Below are 12,379 nucleotides of genomic sequence, written 5' to 3'. Positions count from 1 at the left end.
TTTGAGGGCAGGGAAGCTAGCAGCAAGATAAAATTTGAGAAGCGATTGAGAGAAATGGGGGAGAAGCGTTGGGCTACGAAGGTTTTCAGCTACTTGTACATGAAGAATGTCGATACAAAATGGAGGAAGCGAACCTGGAAGTTGACTGGTAAATACTTAGAAAACAGCAGGTGGCGAAACCAAAAATAACTATCGGTTAAGAAGTAAGTAAAGGAAACGGAGACTGACATGTGGAGAATGGGCATGATTAAGAAGTCCGCACTAGAGATCTAACGAACTTTTAAGCAGGAAATTGCCAAGGAAAGGATCTATGATAATACTCGGGGTAGTTCTCTACTGTTTGAGGCCAGGACTGGAGTAATGCGAACCAAGACATATGGGGCCAAATACGAAGGGGTAGACACAGTATGCAGTGCGTGTGGAGAGGAAGAAGAAACTGCCGAACACTTGATAATGTTCTGTAAAGGGCTTCACCCTATAGTTCAGGATGATGGCGCAGAGTTTTTCAAAGCACTGGGGTTTATGGACCGGGAGGGCAAAATAGACTTTAAGCGGGTAGACTTAACTAGAAGGAGGTTATCTGATTGGTGGCTAAAGTCAAGGCACGAGTGAAAATTAAGCTCTTCACTGCAAAGTACGAATCCTAAAACTTACTTTTTAAGGAAAAAAGTATAGTTGTTGGTTCATTAAGTGTTACGGCTTGGTGGCACTAGCCACCACCCGATCTAAAGGGTACAGCCATATTCATCCATTCATCCATCCAATATATGATGAAAAGATTCGAGATGGTGGTACTTGGAATGTTGAATAGATGGATGAACGGACACACAGACAGATGCATAGATGGACGCATGAATGGGCGCAGGGTCGGATGCATGGATGAATGCAGGGATGGACGTACGAACAGACGCGCGCACGGACGGGCTGATGGACGCATGGATGGTCACACGAACGAATGGACGGACGAATGGACGAACGAATGGACGGACGAATGCTTCGCCCCACTCTCCATCATTCACTTCGTGAATATGCTGCAAATTTTTTTCTACTCCGAGAAAATCGGCAGAATCGACCGGAAGTCGCAAGCGCCCCATGCCTTGAAACCCCTTGAAACGATGCCAACTTTAGGCGCGCCAACGAACGCCAGTCGCGTCAGTTACACCTCACGTCAGAGTTCACGTTTCGCTAGCGCAGCGTCCCTGTGCCCAGCGTGCCCACTCAAGCAAGAAGACAGACGCGTGCATCGCTTTTATTTCCGACCCTGCTATTTGCTACAGATGGAGTGCGTGTGTTTCTTTGGTAGATTCCCGTCGTTTGCCCTGAGTGCAGTGCTCTGGCGCCGTGTTCATGGGTCAATTCGAATTCGCGAATGAATGACGCCATGGGCTTCATCGCAGATAAATGAGCCGAAAGAGTGTTTCCACTCGATGTGTGGTCGAGCGTTGCAGGTGGTGGAGAGGGTAAAGAGAGAGAAATTTGTTGCGAGTGGGAGGAGAAGCTGGCAGCTGTGGGTGCTGCAGCGAGCGTGCTGCAGGGGAGAGAGAGGGGGGCGTCAGCGCACTCCTGCGAAGAAAGCATGCAAGGGGAGCCTGACTTAAACACACAGCTGCGGTGAGACCTACTCTGCACGGCTCCAACACCTGGCAACACATTGCAGCACGTTCGCACGGACGTATGTACGTATGGCGGTACACATGCGAGTCGAAGAGCTGCTTATTATCGGATGCAAAAAAATAGGAGGTACGCTTGGGGGACGCTTGAGCTTAGCTAGAACAGAACGCGATGGCATAATCACACTGAGTTCGCATTGCCTGCCCAATCACTTGACTTATTTCGCTTCTCGGTGTACAGTATCGCGAGGAAAGTTGAAGTGCGGATGTCCTGCAGACACGATATTCATGCCTACTTCATGAGGAACAACGGTCACATGGTGGGGCAGCACCGTTTAAAAGCGAACCGTTCAAAATGTTGAAAATGGGTGACAGTCGAGCCACTGTTAAACCACGACTTGCTAAAAGTACACTCTCCCTAAAAAAAATGTGATATGCGATACACGATATATGTAAGGTATTCACCGAATTTCAAACCGGAAAATAAAGAGTATTGGAACCCGGCAATGCAGTTTCAGAGATATGAAGATAGCGTCAGAACACACAGCCTAGTGAGTAGACGCAGAAAAACCGAGTCTTCGAATGCGTAGCCTGGCGAGTAGACGGAGAAAAACCGAACTTGCACGTGCATATGATTTTTTTTTAGTTGTGAACAAGGGGTCACGGCTGATTATGTAAAAGCCCTGGAAGCGTTCTTTGAAAACGTGCCAAAAAGGGCATGGACACTTCAGCGTGTCGCTGTGTTCAGCAAGCGTTCCACTTTCTTATTATCCCCGGCGGTCGGTACGAACAATGCTAAGGCGGCCCAAAGAGCTTCGTCGTGCCCTCTGGTCTACTGTCAGGTGCTTATTCTCAACAGTCGGATTTTCATAAGATTCACAGAATGCATTATAAATTTCGATCATCGCATACCCCTTTCTTCTGGTAGAGTGTACGTACATCCGAAAGACGCGTCGCTGCTTCACTAATCAATTAAAAAAGTCTTATGTGAGGAACTTCAGAAGTTGGCGCAAAAATACCAGGTAATTGCAAAGCATGTGGTTGCTCCACCATTTTTTAAGACAGCCAGAATATAGCAAAAGCACTCACGAAAGTTCCAATAGAAATTTTCAAAGAGCATTGAATGCAAAATTATGACAATCATTAGTGCGTAAATGCGCCTTTCATAGCGCTATTTCATGAATAGAGATGTCGTTTCTAGAGAAGTGGAACTATAGAAAGTACCATGAACTTAGATTTTATCTGAACGCTTCTTTAAGGCGCGTGGGCGTTTTGGTGATACTTGGTTTGTCCCATACTTACCATTCTCTACTGTATAATGTATGACGTGCATCTTGGTTTTTTCGTGTAGCTGTTGTTTCTATGAACTTCGGCTATAGTCCCAGCATGCGTGTTTTTCCGTAATTATTCTCTTGCGTACGCTTCCTTCGAGTCTGGGCTCGTCAATGTTTTTAGGCAGAAGTGAGACACACATGAGTGCATGCATTATTGCTGAGGTACAGGATAGTTCATGCCTAATCTAGATTTCTGAGGGGGATTGAAGTGACAGTTCCAGAATGCCCTGGTAAACCTACTGTGATCATGCAAAAATCTAAGGTTTGCCACTAATACTGTCTCTATATTATTAGATTGCTGTTCAATATAGCTTTAAATGTTTTCATGGCTCTCATTGTACAACAGCAACGTTTCCAAGCAATCATGTGAAGATGCTCTTAATGAAAATATTCGAGAATTATAAAACGCTATGCGCTTCAACAAGAGAAGTGACTGACTCAGACATAAGTGAAATTAGCAAACTGAAAAGGTTGACACGACTTGCGAATCAGTTTAGACAGTTGCGCATAATATTTACACTTGCAACTTCAATAGAGCATTTAGGCCGAGGAGTCTCGACACTACATTCTATGTAATTAAAGAAAGTATGAGCTTTGTTCGTTTATAAACTTCCTTGCCTTCTAGCTCAATCGTGCGCGCGGTTAACCTAAGAAAAGAATGAAAAAAGTACGTGCTGCTTAACTGTCAAATATATTAACTTCTGTATTTGCCATTGGATGTTACAATTCATTAGTGGCGATTGTTTCAAAAACCTTTTGCAAGCAATAATCATCATCGCACTAACCATTTCACTCTTAATTGCCGTTTGCAAGATATTTCTTAAGAAGAAGGACACAAAAGCATCAAGAATCGCATGGTAAATACTATACAGCGATAAGCAAACAGATGATTTTAAAATGCACTGCAGTATACATGTGTTAAGAAATAGTTTCGGAAAGTAGGTTTAAGAAGTGTGGGAGAAACGATGGCTAGAGTCACGAGGAAAGCAACTGGTCTGGCGCACAATTGCGTATTCCAAAACAAAAAGGAACAAACAACACAATTGCAGAAACAGCACTCAAAATGAAACTCAAATTATATTTAAAAATCTGTTCAAAAAATCCGGAGATTCCACGTACCTGGGAATTGACGTTATGCGAAGCATGCGGAAAGAAGGTGACGAAGTTGAAATTTTTTTATATTGAGTGACACGTCACGAAATAACGCTAAATATGTGTACAAACGTTGCACGCACAGGCGTTTGTTGAAGAGCTGCAGATGTTTATATAACCAGCTGTTAGCACTTGCGCAACCTTGTCAACTGGAACACGCGTATTAGCGACACCAGAAGCTCATATGAAGCGCTGATGCTCGCGAAGATGCTGGCCCTGGGTACTGCTACGTAAATGAACTTCAGAGCATGGCATCTAACCACAATTTATGTCAACAATACGTGACGGCTGTATCAAAGGAGTTCATATGTAATGTTTCTAAAATTGGGTAGGCAGTACTGCAACCATTATTGACGTTTCTCGAATATTAGCGTCTATTTGAAAAGGAGTTCTCAGACCGGGCGTAGCTCTGTGGTGGAATGTTTGGCTCTCGCGCAGAGTGCTTGGGTTTGATTGCTGCTGGGACCCTAAAATAATTATGTGCATTCGTTGGTGGTCAACGCTGCACATGTCAGGGTTTTCTCAACACCGACATATATCCTTTGCATTCGTCGAGTCAACGCTACCGATGTCGGGTATTGCCTAACGCTCCCGCGTTAAAATTGCCGCGCGTGTGCTCGTCGTTCCTGCGTAGATACCAAGTGTCAGTCACCTGTGGCACATACCACTGTCTGGCGGGAAGTGTTTGACGACGTACGTGTCGAGATTGGGACATTATTCATGTCTTGACGAGCGCGTTTTATTCGTCAAACCATCTTACCATCCCATGCTAACTTTAGTTCACGCCGAGTTAAGGGAGTGACCACGAAAGCACCCCAACGTAAGCGGCTAGACAGAGAGATAGACAGATACGTTCTAAGTCGCCGAAGTTCGTCAGGAAATGCTTCGCATTTATTAATTGCCTGGGTCACTCTAAGGGTCTTGACGTAATGGTGCTGCATCGCTGGTCTTCGACAATAAAAACCAGGTGGGTTGTCACAGGTTCTGCGTGCACTGACCGTCGAGGCAGCAGGCGTGCCATACGAAAGCCTTTTGGGCGTTGACATCTGATGAGCTACCTTCTGAGTACTGTGCCTCCCCAACCCTGACGTCTGGCCAGGCCAACGCGTCTTCTTCGCTCCAGCTTCTGGCACCGTTTGTCCGAGGATGGTGGCTGGTCTTTCTTCCTTCTATTGCACGCATCAGACGCACCATTTCGTGCGAGCTTTCGCATTTTGATACACTGCGTTGTTTTCACAGTGGCACATCTTCATAATTTGTTTGAATTCGAAAAGTGAAACATAGACAGTTTAAAAGATAAAAGAAACGCTTTAAATGCAGTTAAAAAAGAGATGTACTCACACTACCAGTGAAGTGGCGGCAAATAAAAGGTAAACAAAAGTGAAAGTATACCTATATGATCCAAATTTATTAGAGAATTGTTCGATAGCTATATCTTTGCGTAACGCGTTCCATGGCTAAATACCAGTCCGTAAAAAGGATTTGTTGAAGGTTTTAGCGGTGCCGTGAAGGTGGTATACACTGACGTTACTAAACAGAGGGTGTGAAGTGCGGTTGTGTGGAAGCAAAGTAGCGCTTGTGAGGTGAGATAATATCTAGTAGAGTTTGTGGAAAATGGAAAGGTGTGAATTATTATTACGCAGTGGTACACTAGGTATGGGCATGCTTTGCAATGGTTTCACGGGATACCCTTGTGCCAGTCATAACTTAAAGCAGTAAAACGCTGTACTGATTCTGGCATTCGTCGAGGGAGTTAATAAGACTAATTTGGTGAGCGTTATAAAATTTTGAGGCGTGCGCAAGATTCGTCTGAACAAGCGTTTCGTGAGCAAACCAGGGTACAGTCATTAGAAATTGGTAGAAGTTTTCAAGCTAGGCGACTTAAATATTGCAATCTATATCATAAACTTCTTTTCAATCAGTACTGCCTACCGTCATGACCCATAAATTTTCCTCAGACAAGTAATGCCTCTACGTAAAAATAAATCATAACAATTGTATGCTTTCAACGAAAGTGGTTTAAATTGAACATCATGAATGATACGTCGTTTTATGCACTTCCCTGAATTATTGCAGTGCGAGATAATGCTTCTTGCCTAAATATGATGATGTAAAAGTTGTGATAGTAATAATACATTTATAATAAAGCACTTTGCAAGTTACTTACCTGTTTCATTGACGGTATCGTCATTCTTCCCACCAATGTCATTATTGACATTTAGGGCATCACTTTCCTTCATACCTAGAAGGCAGGTGTGGCGCATTTTGTTTATTCTGGTTCTCCTTGAACATAAGTCTTATTAGACAGCAACCAACCCTAAATTATCACTGCTTTCTTCAAGTTTATTAAATAAGATGATATGACATGTCACTTCAAATAATCTGTCGATTGATATGAATCATGCTTTGTAACTGTGTCAATAATACTTCGATAAATATTACTGTAGAAACAACTTACGAATTCTTCAGAGATTTCCAGACCAGGGATTGTAGTTAGGATTCAGCTTTTTTCAGTTTACTAGGGTCGATGTCATGTTCGAGCACGTGACATAGCAACCCATAAGCCCCAAAGTTTATTTATATAATTACTATTTTCACTTAGAAAACGAACTAATAGCAAGAATTCAGTGATTATCTAAGTTGAAAAAGTATCACCAGCACTGACAGATGAGCCGTCATGTCTACTGAGTAAAAAAATTCGACAACATGGGATTTATTTATGAGAGACTGTTTTATAACTCACGAAAGGCCACAAATGGTGACCACACTTAAACAATATATATGCGTTGTTTATAACTGTAAGAAGGAGGATGAAGAAGAAATGCTTGCGGTCTGTCACACGAGCAGTTTTCATGTGGGACCAGCGGTACATCGACTACACTCCTCAAAAGTGATTCACCATGAACCGCCCCACGACATCTGGTGGAAGTGCTCAAGAGACAGTGTTTTAGCATGCGACGGGTAGGGGGCGATCAGGAGGCCCGAGAGTGATTCAGCAGATGTGAAAGCGCTGCACCTATACACTCTTTCTCGATAGAGCTCGTCAAAGCGTTGACAAAGAGTGATGCGCCATGACAAAAGCAGAGTTCTGCGCTAGAAGCATCTGAGGTACATCGTCCTGGATGCCTTTGAAAATATGCTCGGCATGCACATCCTCACACGTCATCAGTTAGTCACAAAAACCACCCACAACAACCCTTCCATTTTAGGGGCGAAGCTTTTCCTAGTCTAAGCTTGTCATGCGTCACGCGTCACCTTGAGAAGAAGAGACGAGAAAGAAAACAAGACAGTATCTCCCGAACAGCATAATAGACGGTGCTGTCTCATAGGAGTACATACAAACTGCAGTTGAGTAAGGATATTCTAGTTGGCGCATACCGCTACTTTCTGATTGGCTGCTGTGCGGGGTGTGTTTGGGTACACGGAGAACGAGTGCCTCTCTCAGTCTCCTGGATAGTCGCCGTACATGGCGGTCCGTTGGTGGGGCATGGACGAAGCAGGGCGGCGGGCGCGTTGAAGACACTCGCGCTTGGCTTCCTTGGCTCTAGCCTCGTCGGTGTTACCCGTGCGCCGTCTGCATTCTCGAACATGATCGGACGCATGGACGCATGCACGGATGGACGGACACATGGACGAATGGACGGACGGACGCTTAGCCCCACTTATCATCATTCACTCCGTGGACACGCTGTGATTTTTTTTTATCTTGTTTTAGGGTTCTTGGTTCTTTGTTGAATGGTAGCGAAAAATTTAGGGCATTAAGAGCTCTTGACAAAGGAATCCAGAAATTGTGCTCCCGTAAGTAAAAGGAAGAGTGAAATGGCCTTGTTCTTCGAAAAAATATTGTCTGGTGGGTAGGAGGAGCATGCTCAGGTAACCTACCTTGTTTCTTATTAAGGTCCACTTAGTCCTTTTTCGTTATGTGATAAATTAAGGTTCTTCTACATTAATAAATGAATAGTTACTAGCGATGTTGGAGCTGTGTCAAGATATAGATTACAAGCTTGCGCACATGATATTTTATTGGCTATGCGGTAGGCCTATTTAACACGTATCAGTCGTGAAATAAAGACCTAGAAACGCGCGCTGGCTTCAGATCTACTACCTTGCAACATAGGCACTCGTAGGTGGGAATTAGAACAGGAGTAAGGCAGCTGAGACCTAAACACAAGCTATACGTCAAGTAAAAGGCTTTGTCTGATTGACTAAGACATTGTAGTAACCTAACTAAAAGTATAGCACAATACACCTATTTTTTATTCATATATTTTGCATACAATATAGTGATCACATAATTTTGTAATAAGTGGCGATTGGCATGAAAAAAAAACTACTCAGAAGATAGATATAAATGAAGGGTCTACAAGCATGCAGCGCACTTTCGTATATTTTTATCAGAATGTTACGCTGAATGTGGGTGATAACTTTGTTCTAGAATATTTGGCATCGTGTTTGTGCTTTGGTCAAATGGACTATGTTAATAAAACATGATCAAACTTTAAAGTTATTGCTTTGTTTAGTGAGTTTTGCAAGGTGTCGTTAAAACAAAATGCCCTAATAGGGATTGTCTGTGGTTCCAGCGAGAAGTTATTCATTGGAAACGGAATATTACAAGTTAACGCAAGCCTGAAATCAAGAGTGACCTTTTAAGCCTCATTTCTCACTTGTGACGGGTAACTGAATCTCCAAAAAGAAAGCATATTTACAATTGTTCAGTAGTCATTCCCGATGAGAAAACGCCGAAAAAATCTAGCGATATCTGCGAAACAGTAAACGAGGCATTTCGGACGTAATTGATTGATATGAGGGGTTTAACGTCCAAAACCACGATATGAATATGAGAGACGCCGTAGTTAAGGGCTCCAAAAATTTCGACCACCTGGGGTTCTTCAACCTGCACCCAGATCTGAGTACACGGGCCTACAGCATTTTCTCCTCCACGTATTTCGGCCGTAAGAGTCACGGAAAAAAATATTGCAGATTGCAACATTGCCCCTCCCCCCCCCCATTTAACCCTCTTTTCTAGTCTCGCTTTACGCGGACGGCTTCGCATGCGTAGCTACAGTCATACGATGGCGACTGACTTATGACACGAGTAAAAATTACTGAGGATGATTGTCTTTTGGCTTCTGCGCATAGTGAATGTAAAAAAAACGACCTGTTAGTGACGAACTGTCAAACTACTTTGAGCAGATATGCCACACGAAGTGCAAACTATTGAAATAATTTTTATTATAACACTAGTTTTCCCTGGTGATAGATGCTCAGCTAAATAATTTCAGTGCATGAATCCGGCTCTGCTCCTCACACTAACAACTGGAGGCTCACTTCATTACTTAACACTTGCTGTGTATCATTTCAACACATTATTTTTTACGCGAGGTATTTCTTAGTGAACGAAAGACACTTCGATCGTTTCTACCTACTTGTTTGTATCTCTACCCGCCTACATCTGGGCGTTCTTATAGTATTCTCATAATTATGATATTTACGAAAGTTACCATGAGAGTGCACTAAAGATGAATGAGCACGAAGAGCCGATCATTACAATGAAGTATCGGCTGATCCGACGTGTTGAAGATATTGGCATTATTCTTAGCAACCAAACAGTTACTGTCTCTGTGCATTTGTTGGCCAGGAGTAACGATGTGCTTCGTTTGGCTTCTCCATTTAAGTAAAGTGTCTGTGCGCGAATCGCCGGTTTACCGAAAAGATCGACTGCTTGTACCTTTAAAGGGTAACTTATGCTCTAGCGTAACGTCAGCGATCGCGTTACACTGCAGATAACAGTATTATCGAAATGAAATGCACCTTAAAACCCATAATGTCAAAATCATTTATAAGTTTGCTTTACGTGTTCCTCCAGGTTTGAGCAACATTTGAATGTTGTTGTCGAATCAACATTGGACCGCTATAAAACAACATCAATATTCGAACGCTATAAAAGTGGAGCCAAAATTGGAAAATAGTCCATTATCACACCCGCATCGTGCTATCATCAAAGAAGCACTCGCTTGCGCGTTATTTTAAAAAAGAGACCGACATGCTTGTGGTATCTCGATCTCTGTGGCAAGACCTCTGTTTTGAAGTAGTGACAAAACAACTTCATATGCAATGTTTATTAAGGTATCCAACACTCCAAACAAATTATAATCTCAGCGGCAATACTTGTGTATGTATCTTTCTTGAGAAATTTCATGACCATGGCTCTCTGGTAGAGTATCTGACAGCCCCGCTAAAAGCTTAGATTGAATTGCAACTGGAATTTTGATTTTCCCCCTTTGGTTGGGTGAAGGCTGCAGATGTACGTTTATCTTAACGCCCTTGCATTCGAATTATCAATGTCAGTTCTCATCATTTCAAAGTATAGATATGAGCTGTCAGTCACCTGTGGAGTACTGCATACAGCGGCTTCTGGTATGCTCATAATTAGGCCACACGTGTCATCGCCATGCTTGTCAAGTCGAAAACGGTTTGATGACTTCCACGACAGGACTTCGAATGTGAAGCATTTCTTAGACACCGAAGGCACGTCAGACGTATCTATCTATCTATCTATCTATCTATCTATCTATCTATCTATCTATCTATCTATCTATCTATCTATCTATCTATCTATCTATCTATCTATCTATCTATCTATCTATCTATCTATCTATCTATCTATCTATCTATCTATCTATCTATCTATCTATCTATCTATCTATCTATCTATCTATCATCTATCTATCTATCTATCTATCTATCTATCTATCTATCTATCTATCTATCTATCTATCTATCTATCTACATATCTATCCATCTATCTATCTATCTATCTATCTATCTATCTATCTATCTATCTATCTATCTATCTATCTATCTATCTATCTATCTATCTATCTATCTATCTGGATCCCTAAAGTGCTCGGCACCTATTAACTGACTTTATTGAGAAAACCTGAGGAATCGTACCTAGCCTGGGCGGTTCACAGAGTTTGTTTGCTCATGGGTGACATTTTGTAACAGGTCCCGCTCCCTCGTTTATACGTCGCGGTCACTTTCCTTATCCCTGAAATTTTGTCAAGTCTGGCGCGGGCACTGATTAGTGCAATGAGGAGGTATTTTCTTAAAGGTACTTCATAACTGAACACACACAGCTCGTGGCATGCATAGGTACGGTGCCAATGTGTGCATACAAAACCAGAATAAATTGTATTTTAACCGTCAAATGTTACATTCGTGTATTGAAGTCAATGTCCACAGGTAAATAATCGATTCCTAAGGTTCTGTAGGGCCACCATAATTTCAAACAGTGTTTTCGCTCCTCTGTGGGATAGAATTTGAGACATGCATGTAACAAGATGACCAAGTGCTAACTAATAAGAATCATTAGGTTTAACTAATACTGGACACGTTGCTCTATCGATAGACGACCTAGAACTTCTGTACAGACAGTGAAACAACGGCCGAAGAGAAGCGAGAAGCACGAGGACATGCTCAGTCAATTCGTGGTTGCAGAAATCGATATAACATGTAGGTTAGGTTTAGTTACCTGATGTCAGCTTTCGCTTCAAATATGAACATTAGAGATAATGTTACATACCAGAAAAGATGACGATGCACATAATAATAGCATGGCAGTGGCACAAACGCCCCATTGCACTAGCCTATACGGTTACTTAGGCGAACTGTGCGTGGGACAGTGCAGCGTGGTGTGGAAGAATGATGATTCTTTCACCGCAACAACGCTATAACAGGGACGTGGAGTCGTTTGTCTTCTAATATAGCTGCAATGCTCCATTGTGTAGGAAGGTTCACAGGACACCTGAATGTGAACACAAATGCTGCAGTTATTACTGCGAAATTGATTACAGGCTTATGCATTTACCCCCAAAAGTGTACGGTTTGTATTATATAGTGCTCTCGCGTTACATTGAATCACCCTGTCCCCACCACTTTATGATTGTGTCAGAGCAGGAATGCTTACAAAGTGCTTCATAAACAAATATAAATTCTAGGTGAAGCAAATTGCAGCCGTGCATGAATGCTGTCCTTCCATAGGACAGTTTTTTTTCAGACGAGGAAGACTCCATTTTTTTCTCTGGTCTAAGTGGCACATGTTTGAAAGAGCAGCAGCCAGCAAAAAGTATATCGCATTATATCGTATTGCCTATTCCAAGAAAAGCTTGTTCGCACTTCGCAAATGCAAAATATTTAGCTGGAATCACCTAAAAGTTGTGTTTTTGTGTAATGGACTATGACATGCGCAGGTGCGTTAGCTGTGTTCAGAATTCTGGAACT

The 12,379-nt window shown here is 42.5% G+C and overlaps 1 protein-coding gene across 1 annotated transcript in view; it reads right to left on the bottom strand.

Moving 5' to 3' along the window:
- LOC142765046 (amblin-like) overlaps positions 1-11,816 on the bottom strand; it is a 45,263-nt gene extending 33,447 nt beyond the window's left edge. The window contains exons 1-2 of the mRNA XM_075865609.1: positions 11,682-11,816; positions 6,264-6,338 (exon numbers count right to left, since the gene is read on the bottom strand). Of these exons, the coding sequence (XP_075721724.1) occupies positions 6,264-6,338; positions 11,682-11,736 (130 nt within the window). The 5' untranslated portion in view covers positions 11,737-11,816. The remainder of the gene's footprint in view (positions 1-6,263; positions 6,339-11,681) is intronic.
- Positions 11,817-12,379: the final 563 nt, after the last annotated feature.

Source organism: Rhipicephalus microplus, chromosome 6, assembly GCF_043290135.1.
Source record: "Rhipicephalus microplus isolate Deutch F79 chromosome 6, USDA_Rmic, whole genome shotgun sequence".
Classification (NCBI taxonomy): Eukaryota; Metazoa; Arthropoda; class Arachnida; order Ixodida; family Ixodidae; genus Rhipicephalus; species Rhipicephalus microplus.
This window is presented reverse-complemented; position numbering and strand designations above follow the sequence as displayed.